Source organism: Anas acuta, chromosome 21, assembly GCF_963932015.1.
Source record: "Anas acuta chromosome 21, bAnaAcu1.1, whole genome shotgun sequence".
Taxonomy (NCBI): Eukaryota; Metazoa; Chordata; class Aves; order Anseriformes; family Anatidae; genus Anas; species Anas acuta.
Window position 1 is genome coordinate 5,299,259 of NC_088999.1, and position 27,530 is coordinate 5,326,788.

General features: G+C 47.1%; 2 protein-coding genes and 1 long non-coding RNA gene across 7 annotated transcripts in view; 2 read left to right on the forward strand and 1 right to left on the reverse strand.

The window, feature by feature from the left end:
• The first annotated feature begins 877 nt into the window (after window positions 1–877).
• Window positions 878–7,969, forward strand: LOC137843077 (uncharacterized). Its single transcript, XR_011089332.1, has 3 exons — window positions 878–1,219; window positions 1,525–1,782; window positions 7,738–7,969. It is a non-coding gene; the product is annotated as an uncharacterized lncRNA (long non-coding RNA).
• UTP11 (UTP11 small subunit processome component) lies at window positions 5,803–10,320 on the reverse strand. The gene is made up of 8 exons (XM_068657903.1): window positions 10,183–10,320; window positions 10,017–10,078; window positions 9,475–9,577; window positions 9,222–9,335; window positions 8,395–8,488; window positions 7,979–8,109; window positions 6,625–6,735; window positions 5,803–6,037 (listed from the first exon to the last, which is right to left on the reverse strand). Exons 1-8 carry the CDS (start codon window positions 10,243–10,245, stop codon window positions 5,954–5,956), a joined length of 762 nt encoding a protein of 253 aa, XP_068514004.1. The 5' UTR covers window positions 10,246–10,320; the 3' UTR covers window positions 5,803–5,953.
• A 530-nt stretch (window positions 10,321–10,850) lies between these two features.
• FHL3 (four and a half LIM domains 3) overlaps window positions 10,851–27,530 on the forward strand; it is a 28,008-nt gene continuing 11,328 nt past the window's right edge. For 2 of the 5 annotated variants that reach the window (XM_068657895.1, XM_068657896.1), the window contains exon 1: window positions 23,773–23,944. In XM_068657895.1, coding sequence (XP_068513996.1) covers window positions 23,938–23,944 — 7 coding nt within the window. In that variant the 5' untranslated portion in view covers window positions 23,773–23,937. Of the gene's footprint in view, window positions 10,994–23,772; window positions 23,945–26,672; window positions 26,757–27,530 lie in introns of those variants that run through there. The other 3 variants (XM_068657894.1, XM_068657899.1, XM_068657897.1) reach the window with 3 other exon arrangements.

Here is a 27,530-nt window from a genome sequence, read left to right on the forward strand (position 1 = left end):
GCTGACCCTGGGATCCCGCAGCACCCTGACCCCACACTGGGGATGTGGGTGCTGGGGGCACCTGTGGGGTGCAGCCCCCACCTCGCTGCCTGTCCCACAGGGGCACAGGGGCTCTGGCTCAGCAGTGATGCCCAGGAGCACAACGGGTGCTGCCTGCACCAGGGACAAGGATAGGCAGGGTGCCCCCACCAGGACACGCATCCCCCATCTCTGTCTTCAAACAGGAGGAGAAAGGGAGCCTGCAAACCTCCTGGGCCAGGTGCTGGCAGGGCCAGGTGCTGGCACTTACAAGCCCCAGCAGCCTAATCAGACAGGGCAGCAGAAGCTTTAAAGCCCCTGCCCTGGGTGCTGGGATCAGGTAAGGTGTAGGGGAAAGGGATTTATTTATTTATTTATTTATTTTATGGTGCTTGAGGTCTGGGTGCTCTGCAGAGGATTTGGGTGTGGGGTGTTGGGTGCCTGGTGTAAGTGTGCTGGGTCCCTTGTGTTGTGGGGATGGCGATCCTGCTGGTATCTCCCACCTGCCTTATCTAGGGCTGTGGTTTGGGGGTAGTGCACCCCAAGGGGCTGCCTGCAGCGTGCTGGGGGCCAGGGGGAGCTGGGGGCGCTGGGGGTGCAGGGGGAGGGCTCCCCCTGACTGTGGAGGCCCAGGGAGCACTGTGCAGAGCTCTCTGCTCCCTGTGATCAAGCTGTGATCGTTTCTATCATGAAGATAAACTGGCCATTGTTGCCAAAAATAAATGTTAGTGTTCCAAATCCACACTTCAATAGCACCAGCTCATTAGAGATGCATATCATTTGGCTCCAGTCCCACACCTTCCAGCTCGTTATAAATATGCAGTTGCTGCTGGCTCTACCCCAATCATCTCTGCAATCAGAGCTTTTAATTAGGTTAATTAAATTGTATCAAACCTCGCAGGGACGCAGTTCACTGATGCTGATGAGGCAGCCAAAACAGACCTTAACTCTAGCTCTAATGAAGGCCCTGCTGCCTGCTGCAGCTAATGACAATGCATAATAAATTAGAGCTTCCCTAGAAAGGTGCATCAGGGCTTGTGCTTCGGTAAATGATGATCTATATGCACTAACTTACTATTTCAGTCTTTAGGTCTGCCAAGCCAGGGACATCCTGGGAATATGTTCTCACTAAATAATGGGCTCCTTCCTGCTCAGAGTGGTGCTGCTCACCTGGCTTCTCTCGAGGCTCTGAAAGCTCCTGGTACGTAACCGTAGAGAAGGCAAAGCAAATATTTGCTGTTTTCACCTTGGAAGGGCTTGGCCTGTTCTTATGCTGGGCTTCTCCCAGGATAGGCAGCAGGGTTGTATTTAGGTGATCCCCTCTGTAATTGGACTCGGGGAGGGATGCGGGGGCTGCGTGCAGGCTCTGGGGCAATGCCTCAACCAGGCAGGGATGGTCTGGGTGGGCAAGGAGCCTCTGGAAAGGAGAGGTTTAAGCGAGCTGTGTGGAGCAGCAATTAGTCCTTCCTGATTTACATCCTGCTCTTCCCACTCCCTGCTGTGAAGCTGCTCCTGCTGGGCGAGGAGCTCCGCCACCCTCTTCTCCTCGGTGCCCTTGGGCCAGTCACCTCAGCTGAACCTCGCCGTGGGACAGCAGAGCCTGGTGGCAGTCGGGGCAGCCGGTCCTGCCAGCTGGAGATGCCCACGTCCCCACGCCTGGAGCACCATCCTGCAGCAGCAGCACCTGGACGGGGCACAGGGCCAAGCAGCTTTGAAGTGTTGGAGCTTCGAGGGACCCCATCCTGCCTGGTGGCTGGGCACAAGGTGGGTGATGCTGCGTGGGACACACCAGTTGGTGTGGGTGGTGGGGTGGTGGGATGGGAACCTCCTTGCTGGGAGCTCAGAGTAGGGCCCTGGGGTCTGAGCATCCCTCCAGATGCTGCAGAGCATCAATGCTGTCACAGAGCCATCAGTAGCCCCACGAGCATGTTGGCTGCTGGCTTTGCTGCTTTGAAAAGGGTAAGACCCCACCGTGCTGCTCCCCAATCTGCTCCAGGCCCCGAAATTGGGACCTCCGGGAAACAAACCTTGAAGCTGAAGGGCTGCTGATAGGCCTCCTGCTAGTAATATACTGTTGCAGCTGCCTAGAGATAATTCTACAAGCATTTTAATGTAGCCTGCTATTAACTTTTATAGACAGTCATTATCAATTGAGGTCTTCAGCATGAACAAGGAATTACATGAAATTATTATACGGCACAATATTATCCTGAGTCACCTGGAACCCGGGCTGTGAATCTGTGGGGTATTTTGATATCTGTATCTTGCAAGCTGCGGGGAATCACCTTGCTAAAGAACCTGTTGGTTTGGCTTTTGATACTGTAATTACCACAAGCAGAAAATAGCTGCAGGCTGTCCTGGTCATTACCCACCGGGGCTCCGCTACAGGACGGTGGGAACCTGTGGGGTTCTTCAGGTCTCACGTTGTGGCCACGTGGGCAGAGAGTTTGGGTAAGGTTTTGGGTTTGGGTCAGGTACTGGCTCTTCCCAGTCACTTGTGGAAGGATTTCAGTGCTTTAGGATGACCGAGGTGAGGGCTTTGGGTGTCATCAGGAGCAAGATCCTGGTGGGTGCCCTGTAGGGCAGGGCTTGGTCCCCTGGGGCGAGCTGCTGGGCCTGTGGCTGACCCAAGTGTCCCGTAAGCCCTCATCACAAATGATGTTCTTGCTTATCCAGAGGCTTTTCCAGAACTCTGAGAAAACATGATTTCCAGCCCAAATTTGTTCCTGGGCAGTTCCAACACACTTGTGTCGGTGACAGGTCTTCTTGCTGCTGCTGTACACTTCTTCATGCTGTTTGCTTCTTAAGGCACATGTATTGCCTTTACCTTGCTTGGCTGAAAGAGCCAAGCCCTAGTCCTGTTTGTAAGGCATGCCCACTGCCCCTCTGCATCCTAGCAGCTCTTTCATCCACCCCAGTGTGAGTTAATCTTGCCTGAGTCTGGACAACCTGCGTACTGTGACCCTGATGAAGTCTCATGATAGGCCTGCAAGATGTTTCCAGTGTTGCCTGCCTGATACATGGATTCTTTTTTTTACTAGCAGCCTGAAAAAAAAAAAAAAAAAAAAGGTCTTGGCACCAAAAGATAGCATTTAATCTGCAATGTCATTTTCAGCAGTAACTGCCTGAGTGTTTCTCTGGACACTGAGCTACAGCACTGCTGTGAAACACAAAGAAAACTGTTGGATGCCCATCATAAGAGGGTTTGCTCTTTGAGATGGTTTATTTTTTTGGTGGGAAAAGATGATGGTAGGCTTTGTGGGGCAGTAGGTGTGGGTCAGCCCTATCTGTTGAGGTGGAAGCTCTCTGGTCAGCATCCACAAAGTCCTGCAGGCAGTCGGTGATCTGTTCATATACAGGAGCCAGCATCTCCTTTCAGTCTGTGACCATGCAATGATGAGCTGCTCTGCTGGTGGCTGGGTTTGTACCCAGGCTTTTGCAGTCAGGGTCCATCAAGAAGTCTGCTTGGATGTGACAGTGCTGGAGTTGCTTTTTAAGACTTTCATAGTTTCACAGGGAAAAGGAACTCAGAACAGGCACCACTTTTACTCTGTAAATCCTGTAGAGACCATGAAGTTATTGCATCTTTACCTAAAGCTTGCAGCTCCTGCATGCTGGCAGGCAGAGCAGGACTCGCACCAGAACTGGGGTTATGGCACTCACCCTAGGATTTGCCATGGTGAGGACTGCTCAGAGCCTCACAGCTACCTGATGTATCCCATAATATCTCTCTCCTTTACTGGGAGGTGGTGGCTCTCTTCCAGGGATTAGGTCATTTGTGCCCATTGCAACACTTGGTTTACCAAGGGGATCAGAGCACAGCAGGCACCTGGAGCACCAGGACAAGCACCAGGGCATCAGCTGCTCCCCTTGCTGCTTTTCAGCTCCTGCCTGGCAGCAATTCCTTCAGTGTCTTCCCGTGGAATTGCTATTTTTCTTTCCCATCCTTTTCAGCAACTCTCTCGATGTAGGTAAAATTAATCAGGGATAAGGACCAAATGCTTCTTCACTTAAATCTCGAAGATTTTACTTCAAAGACACCCAGCCAGTGTATTGGGGACATTGGTGTACATTTTCAAAATAACTAAATGGTCCCAAAACCATAGGTGAGCTCTGTTTTCTTAATCTATCATGCTTTTCATTCCTCTGAATTTTAACTTAAATTTTCAAGGTCAAGAAATTATGCTTACAAACCTTCAGATTTACCAAAAATAATAAAGCAACTAAGCCTGCTCTTCTGTTAGCTGCTCTGAGCAGGCTTGGAGTCTGGAAACGTTAAAATAACGAAACCCGGCTGTTCTTTTTGCCAGCAGCAGCTGGAACAAGGTGTTTCCCTTAACTCCGGAGCAGGGCTCGCAGCTCCGGGCAGGCACCTGCTGGAGCAGGCACCGGTGGCCGGGGGGAGCCCGGCCCCTGCCGCGGGGCGCTGCTGCCCTCTGCCGGGCTCCCCCTTGCCTCCCTCGCTTTCTCCCCCAGCAGCGAGACATAATTTTTCAAGGGTGGAAAAAAAAAAGCTCCTCGGCTCTCCTACGGGTGCGATTTCTTACGAGGAAGGAAAAGGAGAAAGCTTTTTTTTTTTTTTTTTTTTTTAGGGGTGTAGTGTTTGTGGTTTTTCTTCCTGCTCGATGCTAGTCGTGTTACGGTGTTATCAGTGAAACTTCACGTTCTGTACGGAAATGTCCTGGCTGCTTTTAAAGAGCAAAGCGTAGCCCTTCCCAGAGTGCTTCCCTGGGGAAAAAGAATATTACCCCACACTTCTCACTAGCTTTGGAATCTTTGCAATGGCAGCAACAACATCTGCTGCTGCCACACCGAGGCTGTATTTCAGCACCTAAAAACTAGTCATGGTTAGCTAAGGGAAGATAGGAGAACTCCTGAATGGGAAGGGCTTGAGAACAACTTTTTTTCTGACCATCTTGCATGGGCATGTGCTTATTATTGGCAGCTGTACCACAAGTGAAAGAGATAAGAAAAGGAATGTTTACGCCCAGGCTCTCTTAACTTGCCTGAACTGCTCCAGGACACTCAAGGCTGTGTCTTCATTGTTCTCAGCTGAACCCCCCCTTCTAACTACCAGCATTGCAATAAGTGTAACATAAACAAACAGGACAAACTTTTGTCCTACATTTGGCTCTTGTATTGTCTCTCCCTGTTTATAAATCTCAGTATTGCTTCTCTGTTCAGACTTATCAGTCACACTTGAAATCTGGCGGTGTGCAGGCACTGCCCTCTTGTAAGGTACCAGAGAAGATGATCACAGCTATGGGTAAATGTGCACTCAGCTACAGAAATTGTTCATAGAGGATGAGTTGTTTTATTTTCTGTACAGTGCAAGAAGCAATTCCCTGCTTCTAGCATCATTCCAGAAGTCTTTGGCTAATAATGGTGCCTAAATTTAGCAACGCCTTTCACCTCCTAAGTGAAATACTTTGTGCAGGTAGATAAAGCAAAACAAATCAAAGCAGGATGTGGGGCAAAAATAGTGATTAAAAATATAACTTTAACCTGCTTGAAAAGATAGCTTTAAGAAAAAAGCTGTTCTGAAATCTTGTGGTTTTGGCCATGCCATGGTCCACTGGCCCAAGATGTGAAACTAACAGAAATCCTGGCACACCGTTCCTGTTCATGTGCAGCCAATTTCCTGGTCTCTTCATTTTGACCTTGACTTTTCAAAGATTGTTTATGGTACGTATTACTAGAACAGTTAGGCACCTCTTGTGGCTTCCCATTGTAAATACCACAAGAACAAACTCCTTGATTTATTAATCAATTAATTAGATAAAATATATTTATGGCTACTGCAGGCCCACAGTAATTTATTTTAACAAAGCACTAGGCTGCAATGAAAACCGAACTGATACTGGCAGTATATCAGTACATCTTCTTACGGAGAGTCCTCTTTCTAACCAGAGACTGTAACTTTTCAATGAAATGGTTAACGTTTCCGTTGATATTTGAATTTGTAAATAGCTGGACTATTCGTTGTCTCTTTCTTCACCTTTACTTTATGAGTTTTGTCCTGGAAGAAAAAAAAAAAGAAAAAAAATTACTTGATCTGCTGTCATGTAACAAGGGAAAAAAATCCTAAAGTCCCTCTCTGGGACTGACAAGTCATTAGTGAAAAATGGTCACTTCCCACTGTTTAGGTGGGAATTTTATTTCCATCTGCTCTTTCTGTCTCTAGTCTGTCAGGCACAATCTGTTTTGTTCACAAGCACCAGTGAACAGCAAGCCCCATTGAGACAAATAATTTTTTTGGTCACTGGGTTTTTAAGATCTTGTAACCTAGAGAACTGCTTTCTTCCCTCTGCTGCTTTTTAATACTTGAGAGGTGACAACAACAACAGTATTTTAGAAGAGACTACATCATTTCAAGAGTTGAATCTTTGTTCTTGCTGATGTGATAGAGCTGGACTAGCAAATACACCAGACATGTCACAACCGGAATGCTTCATGGAATCATCTCCTTGCTTTCTCCATGCTAAAAGAAGATTGCTTATTTTTAGGAGTTACCTCAAAGTGTCAGCATAAATGAAAGAAACTCAGGTATAGAACTAGACCTAGCAACTTTAACAAAAGATACAAAGAACCAGTTAAATCCCTCACCAAAAGATCTTTACGCGTCTGGATTTTCTGTGCAATAACGAACATGCTCTTTTCTCGCTCAATGCGCTGCTTCAGGAGGTCATACTGGTTCTTCCTTTGCTGGTCTAATTTCTGGAGAAGAAAAAAGCATTTTTAAGAGAGAGGAGGAACAAGACGCTACAGTTTACAGCTGACCTATTCTGAGACCTCACAAACATTTTTTACATTTCAGCCATATAAAACAATTCTGCTTTAGTTCTGTGGTCAGATTTCAGCAAACCATATAACATCTTGATTCTCATACTAGATGTTTTCTAGTTAGGACTTCATTCTTCATACTTCTTTTAATCTCCTAAGTCCAAACTAAAGAAAAAAAGCAAGCAAAGAAAACCCACCACACATCTTTTAACTTAGCTTTGGAACTTTGTTTAGTAAGCAGCTGGAATTTCTGTTTCATAACTCCTCTTAATTTCAGTGTTGAGTGCAAGACAGCACTTAGCTCCATAAGGAAAAGCCACAAATGTTTATTCAGAGGAAAAAAAGACCAGAGACCAATTCCTGAAGTGCTTAGAAATTGCACAGAGGCCTCCCAAAATGCAGCTTGTTTGATCATGTTTACCTACTAAGAGCTGATGGTTTTCCCAGCACAAAAAATGGTATTATTGCAGGTGTGATTTAAGTAATTAAATTAAGGAGAACAGATCCCAACATGCTTACAATATGACTCAGACATTTAGAAGAGAAAACTCGTCAGCCTACAACTCGTCCAACTGCTTTACTGACAAGCCAAACCAAGAAAGTTGGCAAAATGGAAGGGACCACAGGGTGTTTGTTATCTGACATCTGATTCAGAAAACAACAGGTTACAAATTTACCAATCGGCAGTTTAAGACAAGTTTATTTTTACCTTACACACACTGACTTCAGCTTACAGAACTGCCCAATATCTAAACTAATTAAGATGTATTTATGGTGTTAAAGCCAAGCTTAGCTACTTCTAGGACAGAGGTGCTGTGATATTAAAACATTAAAACCAAAGCTGATTGTGTAAGCAGGAGGTAGGAAACTACCTCATCAGGTATATACCATGCTGTTCTGGCCCAACCTTCACAACTCTTGACTTACAATCCACAGTGAGCTGGGATACAACTGAACAAGTTCTCCGCGTTGGTCCAAGAGAAGATTCGACTGCAGTCTCCAGGTACTTGATGGTTAAGTGATGTCCACTACAGCCTTGTTTCACCAATAAAAATTGGTGAAAGACATGTTTTTTTTTTTTTCTTGCACAGTGGTCCAAATAACCCTTCTTAGTGCTTATTGTATATATATAAAAAAATAAGATGTCTACAGTAAAATAGTGGGTAGTACAAACTACCTTTAAATGGACAGGATCAGTAGCTCCTTTCAGTGTCTCTTTCTGCAATGTTGCAATGGTCGGTCGGTTGTAGACTCTATCTACTAGCTCAGGAACAGTGTTCAGATGAGTTGCAATATCAAACTCTTCAACTATAAATAAAAAAAATGAAATAAACTCAGACTTCTTGGACTGATGCTCAGCAAACCTTTCCAGCATGTAGCTTATGTAAGGTCAGCAGCAGAGAGAGCCCTAGCAACATAGCTCCTGCAGAACTGAGGTACTCTCTAGGCATCAATTTACAGAGCACCTGAAATATTAATCCTGAAATAAAATAAGCTTTTATAATAATAGCATAAAGAAAACACCTTACTGCTTTATACTTGTTACACAGCCTGAAACAAACAAAAACCCAATAGAGCCTATTTAAATCTTACCTTCTTTTTTAGTATCAAAAAAGAACACGTGCTTGTTGGGCTGCTTCCCCTCAGCATCCAGCAGATGGAGCTCGGACTTCAGCCTTTCGATTTTCTGCAGCAAAGAAAAGGTAACCTCAGTTTTGCCAAACATTTGTAACAAGGTTAATGATGTCTCCCTGAAGTGAATTCCTGTTTGCTTCTCAAGTTTACGAGCATCTAAATACTTTAATCCTTCTTAAAGCAGATGCATTTAAAAAAAAATTATATACATGTCCTCTTTTTAAGTCAAGGTAATTTCTGATATTGCCCAACCAAATATGTACAAACCAATTTTCAAAACAACAGTATGTTATCTGTATGGCAGACAAAATTGAAAGGATTTCAATTCAAATATTACTTTGAAATTACTAGTGAAGATATGAAGGAATATCCCAAGCTAACTTTAATTCTTTATTTGTATTGATAGTGTATGAATCAACATTAGAGCATGAAACAGAAGTCAGATTTCTACTGTTTACCCACTTCAGCAACAATAATCCTCAGCTCTATATAGACGAGAAGCAAGGTACATGTTTAGTGTCTGAAATTTACATAAAAAATGCCATGTTTTATAATAACTTACAGTATAGTTCTTAGTAGTTTTCTGTAGGTTCTATACACCAAGCTCCACTGACATTTCCATCTATAATTTCAAGTATTACATAACCCAGATTTCTCTGAACATAAACACAATATCTATCACCATCAGCAACCCCTCCCCAAAGGAAGGAAAAAAAAATAGTGAAAACAATGGAAATGGAAAATGGAAATGGAAATGGAAAACATTGGAAGAAGTGAAGTATTACCTTGGCTTCTGCCACTCTTTTCATTTCCACATACTTAATATCCTGCGTCTTCATCAATTTTGCCTGTTCAGGAGTCACTTCATCCTTTGGCTGCTTAACTACATGAACTCCATCCTAAAGACAGATGGAACACAGTACTTAAACTTCCATGGCACCAAGGTAAGTCTGTATTTTGTTTACTAATTTGTAAATTAAAAAACATAACTTGTCCCTTGGAGCCACAGTGTAATCCCACCTAAAGGTAGTTTCTTACCTTGAGCCGTGTGTTTATCATTTTAAAATAAAACTCATCGGGATTCTTGTCCAGAGCTTTCTTCTGAAGCGCTCTGAGGGCATTTTGCTTCTTGTGATAGTCCCTGGAAAAAAAAAAGCAAGAGCAGTTCAGTGTTTCTCCATGTCCATATTCCTTGAGGAGATGCTGAGTCCCTCAGAGCAATGCTCAGCACCGTGATAGAGCAGAAAATCTCCCTGTACCAAGCTGGACACCAACAGACTTCAACCTCAGAACTTATTCCTCAACAAAGCTGGAGATGAACGGTGTTGAGCAGCAAGTGGTGGAGGAATAACAAGAGCAGTGCTGCCCAACTGTCCAGCTTAGCCCTCCTGGACCTTCCCTGAGGTCAGCCATTAAAAACAGGAGGCAAAACTTGTAAATCTTTTATTATTTGCAGGTATAACGACGTGAGGACTTGCCACACGTCTCCCTGCCTGTGTGTGGAGGCTCCAGCCCCCGGGGGGCTCCTACCCTGTGGGCTCCCTCCCCGGGGGGCTCCCTCCCGGCTCTCCCCGACTCACTCCGCTCGCAGCTTGTAGTCCTTCTTCTTCTCCAGCAGCCCCAGCTTCTTCCGAGAGGCGGGCTGCGGGGAAAAACAGTGCAGAAAGTGAAGGAGCCGCCGACAGCAGCGAGGCCCGAGGGGCCGCACCGGGGCCCGGCGGCCCGCAGCGGGGGGATGGCGCTCACCTGGGCCCGCTCGCGGTGCTGCCGCTGCCGGGACTTGGCGGCCTTCTTGAAGGCGGCCGACATGGCGGAGAGGGGACGGGGACGGTACCGGGGGGACGGTGGCGGCGGTGGCGGCCGCGTGAGGAGCCGGAGCGGGCGGGGCAGGGCCTAGGCCGCAGGCTCCACGCGTCACGCAATGGCGGCCGCTGGCGCCGTCTCCATGGAGACAGCGGCGCCCGCCCGGGCCCCGCTGCCTCCTCCGCTGCGGGCCCAGCCCGGTCTCGGGGCTCGTTTATTGCCCCTCCTGAACTCCTCGCCCTCGGGCCGTGATGGCTGCAGCCCCCCCGGTTCTAACTCCCCGCTGCCAGGGCACCGAGCTTTGCTTCCCCACCATCACCGCCGCCACCGCCATCCCCGGTGCCCCGCAGGCGATCGGTGCCATGGGGGCGACCCCCGTGAAGGAGCCGAGCCTGGCCCGGGGAGGGCTCCGTGGGGCATCCCCCCGGTGCTGGGACCTCCCGTGCTCTCCCCGTCCTCCGCCTCCCCGGGGGGGCTCCCATAGGTTCCGTAGGGCGCACCCATGAGTGCTCCCCGCCGGTTTCAACCGGGGGCAGGGCTGCTGAGCCCACCGCCCCCCAGCACGGCTCGGCTCGGCTCGGCTCACCGCCCCTCGGCTCCGCTCCGCCCCGAGCCGGGCGGGGCTGTGCTGGGCTCCGCCGCCGGTTGGGGAGCGGTGCCGAGCCATACGGAGCCGTGCTGAGCCGTGCCGAGCCGTGCCCAGCCTGCACATCGCCGGGGCGAGCAGCGAGAGCGGCCTCGGGGCGCCGAGCAGGTGGGGAGAACCGGGGCTGGGGGGGGCTCCGAGGGGCTCCGGGGCACCGGGGGAGGACTGGGGGGTAAGGGGGGACCGAGCATCCCCGCGGGACCCTGGCTGGGTTTGTCCCTGCCCGAGGTGGGTCCTGCTCGGAGACCTTCACCGGGTTTTGCTCGAGGAAGCGCAGCGAGTGCCGTTTCCTAAAAGAAATTAAAGAAAGAAAGAAAAAAAAACATTTTTCTGCCTTTCTGCCGTGCCTCTTTCCCAGACTGTGAAGCTGCAGTGCTTAAGCTGTGTTTTATTAAAGCTCTGAAACTTTACCCGCCCAATAAACTCTGAAGTAAAGTTAAACCAAATGCGCAAACTTAGTGCAGAGAAGCGTTCAGCACGCCCTAGCGGGTTGCTGTGTGTCCAGGGAGTCCCAGGGTAGGTATGGGGTAAGGCTCCTCCAGCCTTTGCTTTTTTCTTCTTAAACAAAAGCTCAAACGTCACAGCTGGCATCTTGTGGCTTTGAAAAATAGCTCAGCATCGCTGTAAAATGTGTTTTACTGAACGCGGTTTGGTTTCAGATGGCTCTGTGCTCTCTTGCAGGTAAGGTTTTCTCTTTTGGTTTTGAGCTTTGTAGGTATTTTGCACCTGCGGTTACATTAATTGCTTTGTCTCTTTCATGAGAATGCATGGAAATGCTGGAGGTACTTCACAGTTCGCCTGGTTAAAGCCTGTTGGGAGGAATTGCTCTGCGCTGACTCAAAGCTGAAATAGATGGCATATGCTGGCGGTTACTTATCTCCTTAGTGCAGGCTTTGATACTGAGATTGCTCTACTTGGATTTGAATTCAATACATTCACTGTTTCTGTTTTGAAAACCATAAAGAAATGTTTCCAAATCAGAAAACCTATCATAGAAGCATAGGGAAAGCCACTCTGGACCAGACCTTAGGTCTGGTGACCTGGTGGCAGCACAGGTCACCTGTGGACAGTTTAGAAGTTGGGGTAAGATAGCTTTTACAGGTCCTTCTCTGACCCCTCTACCAGGTGGTAGAAATCTCTAGCTCTTCCAGCTGCCGTGAATGTGTGATTGTCAAATGATCCCTTACTGTTCACTTTTGAGAAGGATTTTCTTGGATATTTCTTCGGGAGTCTCCAAAATTTAAAAATCTGCCTTTTGAAATGAGTAATATTTTTATGATGTTCACAAAGGCGTTGAATCTGCTTAATTTCCCCAGTTTGCTTTATCAAAATGTGGTTTTACTTCCTGATGGGCAGGCTATCAGCAGGATGGCAGAAAAGGGGAAGTCTGCCATTTCTTCTGTCCTATTTTTGTGCCATTTTTTCCACTGCTCCAAGGATGCAGACCACAGGGTTTCCTCCTTCTCTTGCTAGCTTCTTCCTTAGAAGTTTTAATAGGCACAGAATTGTACTTTAGTTCTTACCCAGCTAGGACTGTAATTTTATATACTTTTAAGGCTGGTGACATAGCCTTGCCACAACTGAAGGCAGGGTGGTGCTCGGAAATATTCTGCTATGGAATTTGGGATGTCCTGTGAACAGTCCCATGGCCCCAGCTGCTGGGGCACCACTGTTGCTCCATACTGGATGTTTTTGAGGTGCCTCTCGATGGAAAACCTGGGCACCTCCCCTGCCTTGAAATACCACCCGGAGAGCTGAGCAGTGACTCGTGCGCTGAGGATCAGGCTGGTTCCTTGGTCTTGGGGAGGATGGGAGGTCACTGCCGTTCCCTCTGCAGGATTTGCAGCCATCTGCAGCACGTCTGCTGTCAGCTCGGCTTCCTGTTTACACTGCAGTTCGTTTTAGAACAGGCTCTGAAGCAGCCACGCTGGCTGAGGACACAGCCGGCAGCTGGGGGGCTCAGCTCTCCCAGGTCCTTGTGGGGAAGGAAGGCAGGAGTCTCCTTCCTGGCCCATGTTATTGCAGTTGCCCTGCTCACACACACTTTTTTTTTTTTCCTGTAGGGTAACAGCCTTGTGTGGCTGAGGACAGTGTTCAGTGGGCAATAGATTTCTGAGGGGAGCAAGCTCAGTGATGTTCTTAGAGGGTTTGCTTCTGCCAGGTCTAAAACATTAAATGATGGAGTTAGGAAAATCTCCTCAGTGGGCAAGTTTCTGGAGTTCCCAGCGCACCACTTTCAGGAGCACTTGGTTCAGTTCACAGCCAGGACTCGCGCTATTGCTTGTGCTATGAGGCGAGATGCTTTCTGCTGGGTTCCCAGTTGTAGCTCGGCTGATGCCGTTACACAGCCTGCTGTTTTCTGCAGAACCAGCAGGAAAATGGAATAAATTGGTTATTCTTAGTGCTCAAGTGGTTCCTGCTCCCCTCTCCCCAGAAGAGGACTTTTACGGTAATCACAGCAGTGATGCACAAGGTTTTCATGGTGGCCTGCTGGGGTTCTTGCTCGTGTCTGCGGGATTTTTGCTGTGCTCAGCTTGCATGAGGTCATGCTTGAAGAACCCTAATTGCATCAGGAGCCTCAGGAGAGACGTGAGTGTAAACCTTTTTGCCTCTGCCTCACCTTTCATGTCAGAAAGTTTCCATAGACAAGCATATATATTTACAGAAAACCGGGGACTGACTGGCTGCCTGGTCTGAATAGAAGCCAAACTTCTTAACTGGACAAACAGTTTCATAATTTCTGGTAATTGCTCATATAAGGAAGCCACTTCTGCTTCGGTGTTTGGTATCCCTGGTCAACATCCACTGCTCCTGCCTGTGCCCACTATCAAGCACCCGGCGTGGTCGGGCAAGAAAGCAATTTGGGTGACACTGGCTCTTGTGCTCAGCTTTCCAGCCCAGGGTGCAAGCTCGTGTCCCCTCATTCCTTACAGGACTTTGACTATTTCTGCTGATGTAGGTGTGATTTTGAGGCCCAAACTGGAAAAATGAAGGGAGATCTTCATGTTTTGCCTGTTGAAGTCGTCAGAACAAATGTAAAAGACAACAAAGAAAGAACGGCTATAACAATAGCTACCAGCTGCAGCCAGGAAAGGGAAAAGACCGATTGTTGGGGGGCAGAGAAACTTTACCAGTATTTAATCTTCAGATTACTGCCAAAAGTTTAGGATTGCTTTTAAAGGACAGGACGTTCAAATGCGAGTGCTGAGAGTTTGCAAGCGAAGGGGTTCAGCTGCACGGGCTGTGCTGGTTCCATTGGGATCTTGCCACAGTCAGATTTGGCAGCTCTGCAGCATACTCCGTCCTGTAGTTTGTTAGAGAACAGTTTGATAGTGGCATTTCTTGCGATGACTGATGTGATATGTAGTTACTGGACTTTGCCCATTAAGAAGGAGTGTGTCTTTGGCTACTGTTGGAAAGAAAAATGTGCCATTCTGGGGAGATGCAGCTGCTGAGAAAAGTCCTTGCTCTTTGTTTTTTCTCTTCCTTCCGTTTTGCACTGGTTTTGCCAGGTGTAAAATGCGATTGTCAGCAGTTTACAGGGAGGGGGAGTGTCAGTTTTCCTGTCGAAGAAAATATCAAGGGTCTGGTTGTGAAAGGAAAGGGGAAACCGAAGAATGCCACATGGCTTCCACCTTCCTGTATTTCATCCTAGCAGAATTGCCTCTGCCGAGTGACTCACTTGGTGTCTGTTGGTGTCTGTTGCTAAATGGAGAACAGTCTTAAATAATGATTCTGCCCTTACTCAACAGGAGCCTGCTGAGATGATAGTGTTACTCTGGGAGGAAACAGAAAGACATGGCTGTTAGGATTAAGCTAATCGTGTTTAAACTCTTAATCAAGAGTTATTTAAAAATGTTTTAACACAGAATCCAAGTAGCAATGCAATAAAGATCTTGAATTTTATGTTCTTGTGCTTAGTGCAATCTCACTTAGACTTTATTTAGCCTGGGTTAATCTGACTGTTAACTCCTATCATTTCTGATATGGCTCTGAATATATTACTGTAGATGGTTCCAGGTTTGCAAATTACAGAGTTCTCATATATAAAGTATTTTGAACTTCTCAAATACAAATTAAAAAAAAAAATCTTAATCAGCACCATGGATAAATATTAACTCTAGCCCCTTCTGATTGGAATCATCACTGGACAGAAGCTGGGTGATGTTTGTGCCCAGCCTGACCAGTGTCACTTCTGTTCAGAACATAAATCAGCTCCTAGCACCAGCCTGGTGGCCGATGCCAAGGACGTAATCTTAACTGCTTCTTAATTGAGTCTTGAGCATCTAAGCCGTAAGCCAAGGGAATGTGCTGCATCCAACCTGGAGAGCTGTTGGCAGCCCCTGAAGTCATAAATCCAGCTAGGGAAGAAGCTGGTGCAGGTGACTGGGCAGCTGGAGCCATACTCTGCTCTCGGGGGGGAAAGGGACCTCTGAATAGCTCAAGGAAACGCTCAGTGTTGATGGAATGGCCGCAGATCTGCTTCCCTAGTGCTTCCTTCACCACATGTTACACTTGACCCTGCCAGTGCTAAACACCAATAGGAGTCAAGTCATTGTCCCCAGTGGCAGATTAAACTGCTTGGCCATTGTTGAGAGTCCAAGATTTTCCTCTCTCACCCTGGCTAAATGACTGCTTGGATGTGCAGCCAAGGTAAACATGAGCTAATAAAAAATGTAGAGATAACAGATACAGACTAGCTGTTATGGACTAAACAGTCGTGCTGTAGCACAAAGGCATGTGGGTTTTTCTTGCTTGTTTTCTCCTTTAGCTTTTGAAGCTCAATTACCTGAAAATGAGGTTGTGCAGATCAAGTACAACCTCCTGTATAGAAGAACAGTACGTATGCGTATGCTTTAAAGAAGAAAGCAATCTCTCAGGCTGCCAAGGATCTGTGGGGCAGTCCGTCCAGCTTTTGGAGCCCTTTCTTGTATTCCCCCACAGTACATTTCTTTGTTGACAACGAGTCCATTTTCAATTGACTTTTTACTTGTTCATTTACTCGGTGCACAGCCTGTGGGGGCCATTGCTGTGAGATAACATTGAGATTAGTAGTCTGCGGGGGGGCTGCAAAGAGGTGAGGTATCTGCGTGGCTATCACAAGTGCCTGAACTTGTGATAAAGAATGAGTTTTGGAGAGGATCAAAAAAAACCTCTCTGTGTGAAACAGCCATGTAGTGCTAGGGGTTGGATTCTCCCCTGTTGAATTCCTGTGATTCCTGTTGAATGCTCTGTGATGTTACCAAAGGTGGTGTGCTGAAGTGAACAGCTGGACAGGTAGACTAATTGTTTGGACATGCATCTGTTTTAAGTGCTTGGATGCTGCTAGCATACGTAATCGCTTTGTGTCTGAAGCTGACTGAATCACCCAAGTCCTTTTTCCATGGCTTTTCTTTGCCTTCCTCTTTCTGCGGCCTGGCTTGGCATGCCTTCTGCTGTGGTGGGCCCCGTGCTCTGGCCTTCAGCCGCTTCTGCAGTGGTGATCAAAAGGTTCTAGAGAGACTGAGGGCTGCGAGAGTGATATGACATTAAAGGATTACAGGCTGCTGGGCAATAATTACCATAAACGATGCAGACAAGTCCAGAGCTAGGAGCAGCTTTTCCTCTTTCATCCCAAGCCAGTCATGGCTCATGCTGACAGCACACCTGGAAATGAGGTAATTGAATCCTCTGCCCACATTGTTCAGATTAGCTGGGGCTTGGGCACAGGCACAGTGTGTGTTTGCTGTGCTCCTGGGCAACCTTTGTTCTCCTGCAGCAAGGAAGTCTTACTGCTGAAATGAGACCAGACAGGGTGCTTCTTTTCCTCTCCTGGGAAAAGCACTCCTAAGCCACCTGTGGTGTGACTTTCCTGAGAAATACCCTTTCCAGATGTGGAGATCTTGCTTCTATTGAAGTCTGAGGCGGAAATACTTCCAGTGCTGCCTGAACATGTTATTTAGGTCAATTGGAAGGAAGATGGCAATGTGAATCAGAAAAGGGGTTGGAAAAGGAGGGAGGTCATTAGGTAGTGCCTTGACTTCCCCTGCCAATGCAGGATTTTTCTCTGCTGGTGTTAGAGATCACATTTGTTGTCTTCCGTGCTCTCTGTATGCTCCTGCAACTGTGAGTAACTGGGCTGGAAATAGAAGACCTCAAACAAAAGCCTTGCCTTTATCTCTCTGCATCAGTGTATCTCTTTCCTGATGTACTAACTAATCTCTCTCTGAAATGGAGAGAGAAAGCAAGGTCTCCTTATTCCTCTGGAAAACAAGCTACATCAGAATAATCGCTCTGACAACATCCATTTTGGGTGAATGAGTCTCCAGAAGATGCTTTTGTGGAGGCACAGTCATCGCATTTTTGTGGCGACAGCTCACTGGTGGCGAGCTGGCAGGAGCAGCTCGGGTGATTTTCCCCCCAGGTAAGTGGCACCGAAGGGCACAGGGACTAAAGCAAAGCCAACAGCCTGAGTGTGTTGGGTCGGCTGTTGGGCTGAAGGGATGTCAGTGATGGTGGGAAACCTAAAAACGGCCTGCATGGGCAGGGCTTCGCTGAGCGCTTAGTTTCCCTTCCCAGAGGAAGCAGCCTGAATTTACCCATTGCTCTGTAGAGACCTGTAGGCTAAAACAAATTATTCTTACGCAGTAGAAAACACTGGGACCAGCTTAACTGATGAAGCAATTTGCCAGCATTTAGCCTCAAGGTCCCTAGTCCCTGAGGGCTTTCCAGCATAATGACTTGAGCTGGTTTCCCAGAAAGATTCTCTTGAATATGTGCTGTTGGCAATACTCGGGCTTATTACTGGCCTTTTTATTTTTCCAAGAGCCAGCTCTTGTTAGCTTCGTTCTCACAGTATTGTTTTTTTTCTAGAAGAAGCTTTTGCTGGCTCTTCCAAACTATCACATGGGAATTGCTTACTAGCTTAGATTTATTTTTTTTTGTTTTGACCCAAAGCTGCGCTTCACTCCCCTCTGTAACACTGCCAACATCATTTCCAGTCTCTTTTAAGCATGTGTTTTGCAATAATATCTAAACTCTTGGCTCCAAATAACCGCCTTACAGAGAGATTCGTATCTTTAACAAAGGAATTGAGAAGCTAATAGTGAGAACAAAAGCAATATCTTGAGAGCCTTTAAGCCTATCCTGACCTTTCCCAAAGGCCTTCAGCCCAGGCTTCTGCATCTAGCTAGCAGATGGCAGAAATTGGGGTGGCCTTTGGTCGGTTTGCATAGTCCTCTGCCCCGTGCCTGCGTCTGCTGGAGATGTGCGCTGCACGTTGTTGCCATCTGGGTTTGAGTTGCTATTCTTACGATCTCCAGGGAGCCTTCTCCAGCAGAGCTCATCTCTGATGGAAGTCCTCTTTGGCTGACCTCGCGCTGGGGCTCGCATTAGCAGTGTGGATTTTTGAGATGTGACATCAGCATTCTTCGTAGGAAGAAAGCTGGCTTGGGAGATGTTTTGTCACGGCTGGGAAAAGATGGTGTGCTGCTTGCCAGCTGGGCTCTCCAGGTATCCAGCTGGGTACCTGGCATTAAACTAGATAGTGAGGAGATCAACGTTAATGTTTTCAAAACTACAGGAGAAACAGCTACAGGAATGCAAAGTCCTTCACAAAACCAACTGAAGAACTGGCTTTTTGCAGTTGGCTGAATGATCCTTGAAGGTCCCTTCCAACTGAACTGTTGTATTCTTTGCTTTAGATGGTGAGAAAACTTGGACGTCTAGGGGGGAAGGAAGTTTTGCAGAGCCAGTCAGGAAAGTAGCAGCAGAGCTGGAAGCATACACCGTATCTTCTGGCATTAAAAAGCTCCTCCTTGGTTTGTGTCAGTGCGTGGCTGGGAGGCTGTGTCTGATCTGCAGCAATAAGCTTTAATGGTTAGAAAATTGGCATCTTTGTGAGTGAAATTTCTCAAGTTAGCACATTGCTCAATTTGGGTTGCAGGTGAGTTGAGAGAAAAGTTGCAGTTGCTCCATGTGTTTTTGTTGCTTGTTTCTATCCCCAGTGATTCTTGTTTGGTGTTGCAGTAATAGCACAGATCTGGAGGTTGCATATTTCACTTAAATTAGTGCAAAATGGCTCTGGGGCAGTTTCTGCTCGGGAATCTTTACTGTTGTCCTCATAAATATAAAGCCTGATGTACCAGACTAAAATAATGCAATTGGAATGGATTCTCTGTGTTTCCTAATCCCTCTGAACTGTGATTCTTAAAACTTGTATGCATTCTGTCACACTGGCAGAATGAGGACTCCAAGAGGTGTGAATAACAGCCCTTGGCAGTGCTGTTTACCAAAGTTGAAGCTCAGTTGGGTCCTGGATGTTCTGACCTGCCCAAGTCACAGGTCGTCCATTCGCACCAGTTGCTGTCGTGTCTGGCAGAATTTCCAGCATTGCTTTTTAAAGGCTTTGTTATGCAGGGACAAAAAACGGGTCAGAAGATTCACATGCTCCGTGAGGATCCTTTCCTGATGTTATGTGCTGTGTAGCCACTTCTCCAAGCTCTTTCCAGCTGGCCTCACCTCTGTGCTGTCCCAAGGGTTTTACCTTTATTGCATGAGGGAGCCCGAGGCTGTGGTGTTCTCTTTCTCTCATCCTTTGGCAGGGCGGGAGGTTGGGATGTGCTGAACCTGGAGCTGGGTCTCAAAATGGCAATGAAGATGACTAACAAGTGGCCAATTCAAGAGAGGGGAGAGCTGGGGGGGGGTCCTGGCAGGAGGCAGTGTCTTTATCTGCGTCTACATAAATGGTCCGATTTTCAGAGGAGCTGAGGGCTGACTTTCAAACAAAAGGTGCTTGGTGTTCCTGCAGCTGAGATGCCAAGACACCCACAGGCTGCCAAATACCAAAACAAGACAACAACAAACCCCAAATGCCTCCTGACCTCTGTTCTGAAGCTTTAAGTGCTCTGGCTCGGACAAGCAGCCGCTCAGGTGTGGACGGGCCCTCAGGCTGCGCTATCCCGTGGGGAGGCCACGTCCTGTACTGTGTGCTCAGAGGCCTGCGTTCACTTCTAAATCCCAATTCTCTGTGCTTCTGACACTTTGTGATGGATTGCCGAGCACTGAAACACCAGCAGCCGTTTGTCTTCGGCTCCCTCCTGCCTCTTTCAGCCCATCCTCAGTGAAAAGCCTCGCTCTTTCCTCAGCCTCTTGAACTCGCCAGCTGTGTGCTGCTAGGAGCTCGCTTGAGGCTCCTTTTGATACCAAATCCCAGCAGAATTCGTGGGACGGACCCGAGGAGGCTGCTCTCCACGTCTGTCCTGCTGTCCCTTTGTCCTGGTGTGAGGGACGCCCGCCTTCTGCACGCCGGCCAGCCCTCGCTCGGCCGGGCTCTGAAGCAATCTTAGCGGAGTTAGACCTGGCAGATGGAGGCCTCTTACCTCACTCCACAAAAATGCTTTGTTATTGAGAAAATGGAAACTGTCTGAGGTTTGGGAGCTGAATAGAGTCATTGGTGTCTGTTTTAACCGCAGTTTGGTGGTGGTTGCTGAAAGTTCCCCTCGCTGAGCAGTACCCTTTCCTACACCCATAATCTTCAAGTCATCGGAGAGCTGCAATGATTTAACTCATTAGCTGAGCAAACGCTGAATACTGTTGCATACTCTGCAGAAACTTCACTAAAACCTCAGCATCTTCCAGCAAAAGAAACTTGGCTGGCCAATACATAACCCTTTGCAAACTGTTGCCCAGAAAAGTGATCCCCGTGTGTACTAAGCCGAATTCATCTCTCTTTTAAGATCTTAGCAGTGCCCTTGTTTACTTGATTTTTTTAAAAAGCATTAAGATTATGCGGGAGCTTTTTGGGGAGAAAAGGCATGCATGAAGGCTTGTGTCTTGTAATTCCATAACACGGGTATCTGAATCCCAGTTCTGAAGAGAAGTTTCCTTTCATCAGTGATTTTTAAAAGTAGATTTCGGCACTGGGAACTTGGGAGCGTAGGAGAAAAAAATATATAAAAGTAGGGATTAAGCTGTTTGCAAGCTGGTTTTCATATTGCTCTGAATGACTTGGGTTAGTCAATATAGAATAGCATTAACCTAAATTCAAGATTTGTTTTAGTTAACAGATATTTGTATGCATTTGTGAAACTGGTATCTAATACCTCCTGCAGAGAAGATTGCTTAAGCATTATTCACCAAGCACCCTAAGAGAACTGAAAGAAGCAGTGTTAGAGTTTTGGAAATAAAATGAGCACTTTATTTATGTGTTTTTAAACTAATGAATCTTAGCAGGCCAAACGAATGTCTTCCAGCTGCTACAGATGTTTTTTACATGACTAAATATTTTGGTGCATAGAAAAACCTAGAATACTTGAACCACAAGATATTAAATATTTAATTATTACCCTGGAATGTAAATATGGTCTTGATATTTTGAATTTGCTTACCTAAATTTCAAGTGCTTACTTACAAACTCCTCAATTAATATGGTTCTTATCTTGTTATCCGGGAAGAAGAGTGACTACTCAGCATCTCTCCAAATGTCTTTAAATATCAGAGTGGGTTTTAGTTACAGTAATTTGCTTAACTGGAGAAATCATCCCAGCTGTCTCAGGCAGAACCCAGGATCAGTATTTTAGCTGTAATGACCTGTTTCCGTTCTAGATCCCTGCTTTCTGTGGGTTTACAGTGTGACCGTAAAAATCCTTTCCAGACTGAGCTCTGGCTCCAGAAGTCTCTGGGAGAATTTTTAACATAAAATGCAAATTGTAGAAACAATTAGCAGTTGATTTTTCAAACCGTATTTTACCAGATTGTAGCCCACTCTGGACATGTGTTGTTCCTGTAACTCTAAGGCAACCTTATTTCTCGAATGATCCAAGCCCACAGGATTTCCCTCATGTGAGTATATTAGAGGTTAGGTAATTTCTGCTGCTGTTCAGATGGTGGCTGCAAATCATGCCCTTTTCCACGAAAACGGTGTATGTACTAGCTCGGTACTGCTGGGGAGAAATGTCGGTTTTGTTTTAGCTCTTCTAATGAAACAAAAGAAATTGTATAATAATACAAATGTCTATCTGGAAGGCATAACCAGCATGGCTGACGGCAAAAAATTCCTCTTTGAGGTCTGCAGCTGATGGCAGTATTCCTAGACAGTGCTTAGGGTGTGAGGATGGTGAAAAATCAAGCAGCAGCAGATCCTGAACTGTCTCTGTGACCAAGCACTATTGTCAGAGTCGTGATCCCAAGTACTAGCTTAAACTGCTGGCTTTTGCCAGGCTTTTGACTTCCTTGGAATTCCACCGCCCTCATTTAAGGCAGAAATGGCTTTTTCTGTTCTCAAGAATTAACAATTTGAACTGGGACGTAGCTCTGGGTGCTCCACTGCAGTGTTGCCCTCCAGCTTTTCACTTCGAAAGCCCAAAGTTTCAACACCAGCAGCAACTAGCAAAGGCACAGTGTTACTTGGGTGAAAGATCTAGGGTCCAGATGAACTGTACATTGCAACTGCACAGTACCGGGTCTGTCCGCCTCTTCTTTTCTTTCTCCCCAGCTTCTCACAAAGGGTTCAGTTTGCGAGATCTGTTTGGACATAGGGCTGTAGCATGCATGAGTGGGCGTCAAAGTTTCCAGGCTGCTGCATCTCAGAAGGAGAAAGAAGCTTTCTGGCTTCAGTGCTGGCCAGGGACACGGATCTTGGTTCCATTTTTAGCTCTGCCAGGTTTGCCCTGTGCCAAAATCCTCCGAGGTGCAAATCCCAGGAGGGAGATGAAATAACTCCCTGCCCTGCAGGTGTTGTAAGGGTAAGTAGTGTTTCTGCTGGTGGCAGCTGTTAGGGAATCGATGAAGCAAAAATCCTGTGAGATGTACGGGATGTCAGGTTTGTGGAAACTGAACACTCTATGTTTATGGTCTTGCACTGGATCATCATATATGTTTGTGTTGTTGGCAATAGGGAGTCAAGGAGCTAAAGTACTTTCTAAAGAAAGCAAGCTAATCTTCAGTTCGTGTCTTGGGTGAGTATTATTTATTACCTGCCTCTTTTCCAAGCACGTAGAAATTTTCAGAGAGAAATGGAAGCTATTAAATTTTAAGGCATGTCAGTGGCTACCTTTAACTCAGTAAACACTTTTCTACCAAGAAAATTGCTGTGATGGCTAAATCAGAGGGATCTGGACTATGTGGGGTAATAGATGTACTTACTAAAGAGTCATTAGTAGCAGAAAGTACGCAGTGTTGCATCTAACTCAGCCAAGAGAACTTTTATTTCTAGTATTTCTCAACCCCGTGCAAACATCATGTAACTCACGGGAAGATTAATTCTGGCCCATTGGGCTTGTATAGAAGGCTTGGATGTGTTGCTTTTGGAGAGCCCAAAGAGCTGTATGTGGAAAATCACAAACGCACTTCGGGTTGGGGAAGGAGTCGGACCGTAAGCAGAATGCATCGTGCTTCATGCTCCGAAACAATGACTCAACCAAGGAATGATGAAATGTGTGTTTTCAAATCCTTGATAGCTTTAATTTTAGAAGAAGAGGCAGAGCAGAACTCTGAATAAGTAGGGAAAAGGGCAGTTTAGACGTTTTGAATAATTGTGCCCCAGACTGGGCTGTTGGAATAACACCGACCCTTTCCAGTGGAAGTTTGGCTGCTCGCTTCGTTAGCACCTGGCTTGGGAAATCAGGCTAATAATGGTGTTTGTTAGCATTTGACTTTCTGTTAGGAGTGTTGCTTGGTTGTTCTTTTCTATTGTCAGGTCATTGAGAAATAAAGAGAGTTTGGAAGTGAGTTTTATCTAACAAACTGGAATCAGGGATTCCTGCGCCTCTCGTGAAAAGTTGGAGTAACTCAGATCGTACGAGTCCAATTTCCAGTCACAAGCAATGAAATTTGAACCCGCGTAGGAAATGCAATCCCTGTGCTGATGTCACCCTCTGGTTTATGATGTGACTGCTTTTGTTTCTGGGCAAGCACTCGAGCGTTTTGCTGGCGAAGCGCTGATTTACTAGCGAGAGCCCCTCGCTCGCCGCACCTGCTCTGGCTGTCTGCGGTGGGAGTCAGCCGCAGAGCCGCCCTCGCGCTGCTGCTGCTCCTCCTGGGCTGGGATTTGGGCTGATCCATCGCGGCCAGCAATGCAAGGTAACAGAACCGCTCTGAGGCTTCGCTTCCCTGCGTTCACCAGTTTGGGGCAAATAGTCGGTGAATAGATCGGGTTGGGTCTGGTGGGTTGGGGGAGCAGAGGAGGGGTGTTCAGGTGTTGGTGTTTTCTTGTTGCAGGGAAGCCCGGGATCTCCAAGCTGTAGGAACGTGCAAAGAGCTTTGGAAACTCCTTAAATCTAGGCAGAGATTTGCTGTTGCTTCCTTTGGTGAATGAGTGTGGGGCATTGCCTCTGCAGCTAAGAAATGGGGCTTTGCTTCGTGTCCTCTGCTTCAGGGGCTGAAACAACTCTTCTTGGTCTTTACATGAAATTCTTGGTGAGAGGGGCTTCTGAAAGTTATGCTTCTGACCTTTCTGTTCTGTTGTTATCTGTGGCAAATCTGTTCCACCTTGTTCTCCTCGTATATCTCAGACTTAAATCAGAGGATGAGGTTCTGTGAATGAGCCGCAGGCCTGGAGCAGGGGCTTTCTGCTGTTGTTACTTATTGTTCATGGGTGCTTTTGTGTGTGAAGGAGCACTCCTCATCTCTTCTTGAGTTTTCGGGTGGTCAGCACGTGTGCTTTGTCCTGCCACCTGCCAGCAGCAGCGCTCGGGGTTGTGCAGGCTGAAGCCAGTGTGGTGGGCACTAATTCTGAGTTGGGCTCATCCAGGTATTGGAAACTTTGTGTTTAGCTGCATGACACAAAGGCACTCACACCTGATTCTGTGACCATTTGTGCCCATGTAGTCTTCTGGACGTGGCAAGTTTTCCCTTTCATAGGTACCACCAAAGACTCTGTGCCTCCAACTATTGCAGCAGGGCAGAAGCTGGAAAGCTTGTTGCTTTCTGCAAATTTCCTTTTGGTGCGTGCGATGACATGTTCCTTGGAGATTTTATGTAAAATACGTGATAATTACAAGCGATGGTTTCTGTAATTTAAGATGTACAATAATTAAGATAAATTTGTAAAGGTTTCAGCAAGAATTTACCAAGGAGACTTGACTGCATGACCAGGGCTGTGTGCTAAACCCAAGTGGCACCCGAGGAGCAGATCACCTAGCAGAGAAATCGTTAGCCCCAGAAGACAGAAACTTGGTTCACGTCTGCGTTGGCAAGACAGTGGCTCAACGAGATCTTCCTCTTCCTATGGCCCCTGCCTGACTCCTCTCTGGAGGGCTCAGCTGCTGTCCTTGGAGAGCTCTGCCTTTTTGCTGGACGGCTGCAGCTGGCTCACGCAGCATCTCCCAGGCAACAGGGGATCCTAGTTGTGTTTCGGGCCACGAGCGAGCAGTTCTCGGGACGGTAACCTGAGACAATTTGCCTTTGCCAGGATTCAGTCCTTCCCCAGATTTAGAAGCGCTCACATGCTGCGGGTTACAGGGCTGTAATTGCCTTTGCTCTGCAAGGGACACCAGCAGCTGTAAAAAGGACTCCAGGCAGAGGCTGCCCTTATTTCTCATTACAATATCCTGCAGAGGCAAAGGGGCCCACGGTTGGTGATCAGACAGCGGGAAGGCAGCTGCATGGCACACGAGTGACATGGCAATGTCTCCCGGGCACCTTGCTGACTTCGGCTTCGCTCTGTTGATTTTGCATGCAGGTGGAGAGCCCTGAAAGGGCAAAACTGCAGGGGTCACGGTGCAGGCTCCCTTCCTCTGATGTTAACTACAAATGCTGGGGTTTGGGAGACAAAGGATTCAACTGAAAAAGGGAATATTTTGACCAAATTTGGTGAGAAAATTCACATTGCCCTTTAAGTAATAGGCACGCATTAAATAAAACGTGTCTGTTTTACGTGGCTTTTCCTGCTCCTGTAAGTCAAAGTTACTCTGTTTACTAAAACAAGAAAAAAAGCACACAACAAATTGATATTGAGCTGACCCTTAATCAAGAAAAGAGCTGCCAGGCTTTCTGGAGGGGGCAGTTAATAGGGGATGGGGCTCAGCACACACAGGTTTGCTTTTCAGTGTGTGTGCACCGTGACTGCACGTGTCCTGGCAGTCTGTCCACAAGCCCCTGAGCGTGCTTGCTTAGAAGCAAGCTCGAAGCAGCCCCTCGATTGCCTCTGTGTGCAAAACAGAGGTGTAATCCTGTAAGTACCTTTTAGTCAGGCACTACAAACGGCTTTGTGAACACCAATTTAAATGATTTATCTGCTCAGAAATAAGAGTGGCTTAAGCCTCAATTTAAAAAAAAAGAAAAAAAAGCAGCTGTCTCTGAGGGAAGCAAAAGGAAAAACTACAGCATAAGGCTAGAATTGTAAGAACTTCAGGGAAAGAAAGCAGGATTCTTTTATTTTGTAGTGATATCTGTGCTGAGATGCACTGACCCTCAAAGCTGGCAACTAGAGCAGTCAGATTCTTTTTTCTGCGCGGAGGCTGCGATGTCTGTTTGAATTGCAAGATCCTTGTGTGCTGGGCAGATCTAAGACGAAGGTAAATTGGCTGCAGCACGCACTTAGTCATTTCCTGCCAAGCTTTCATGTTTGAATTCTCGTGTACTGCCTATGACCTTTATTTCATGGGGCGAAAAGAGATTTTGAAACCTTATTGCCGGAGCCCTCGGCTCGTGCAGCTGGCTGAGCCGTCAGGCATTTGTACGGCCACGGACCAAGTGCTGGGGTTTCTGGGCATAAATCAGCTCAGTCCAAAATTAAACTTTCATTGCTTAGATAATAATCCTAACAACATGCCTGCTCTCCGGGACTCCCTTTTTGTTTCTGTCACAGCCAGGGCATTGCACAGATCTCCCCGGGTTGCCGCATTTGGAAGATTTAGGACGTCCTGGGCTCCGAGCAGCGCAGCGCTCTGGGGTTTGTGGCGTGAGCGTGTTTTCCTGTTTGCTCTTTGTGGGCACGTTTGTTATATGGTTGCTTTGTGGAGGGGGCCCTGTTCCTCGTGCAGGGCTGTAATCACGGCGATGTGCGGTGGGATGAGGCTGCAGAGCACAGAGCAAGAACAACACGCTGCAGCAGGGCGGTAACATGAGGCCCCGTGCACACAGCTCGCAGTTTCACGTGCACTTATATATACTCCCTTCATGACTTTCTTGGTGAACCCTCATCCAGTTACGGTCCCTTCCCACCACCTTTTCTTGTCCATCACTTTCTAATGACAAGGGCAAAGAAGGTTCACAGATAAACTAATCCACCTCTAAGCAACAGGCACTTTCCAGATTAGCTCCTGCCGAGACCTGGTATGAAACCTGGGCCCTGGAGGCCAGCCACTGCCCATTAATTTGTTTTGTATGGTCGATGGCTATCTTTAGGGTTTGTTTGCTTTCTTGCATTACTGTTTGTTGCCAGTAGGATGATGGCTATGAACGTATGGTGTCCTCAATATATCTGAAAGGTTTATTCAGCCAAGCGCAATAAACGCGTTCCTTACTCTCGTCCGGCTTTCTAGTTGAAAAAGGGAAAACAAGGAAACTTGTGGATTTGCCAGTGGCAGGCTCTGTTTTGCTGGTGCTGTTGAGGCTCCCCGGGCAGATGGGAGTTGTGACCGCTCCCGTGCTGGGAGTTTTGTGCCCAACGCTGGCAGTGCTGCTGCTGAGCTGGTGCAATGCGCACCGGCTGTGTCACAGACGA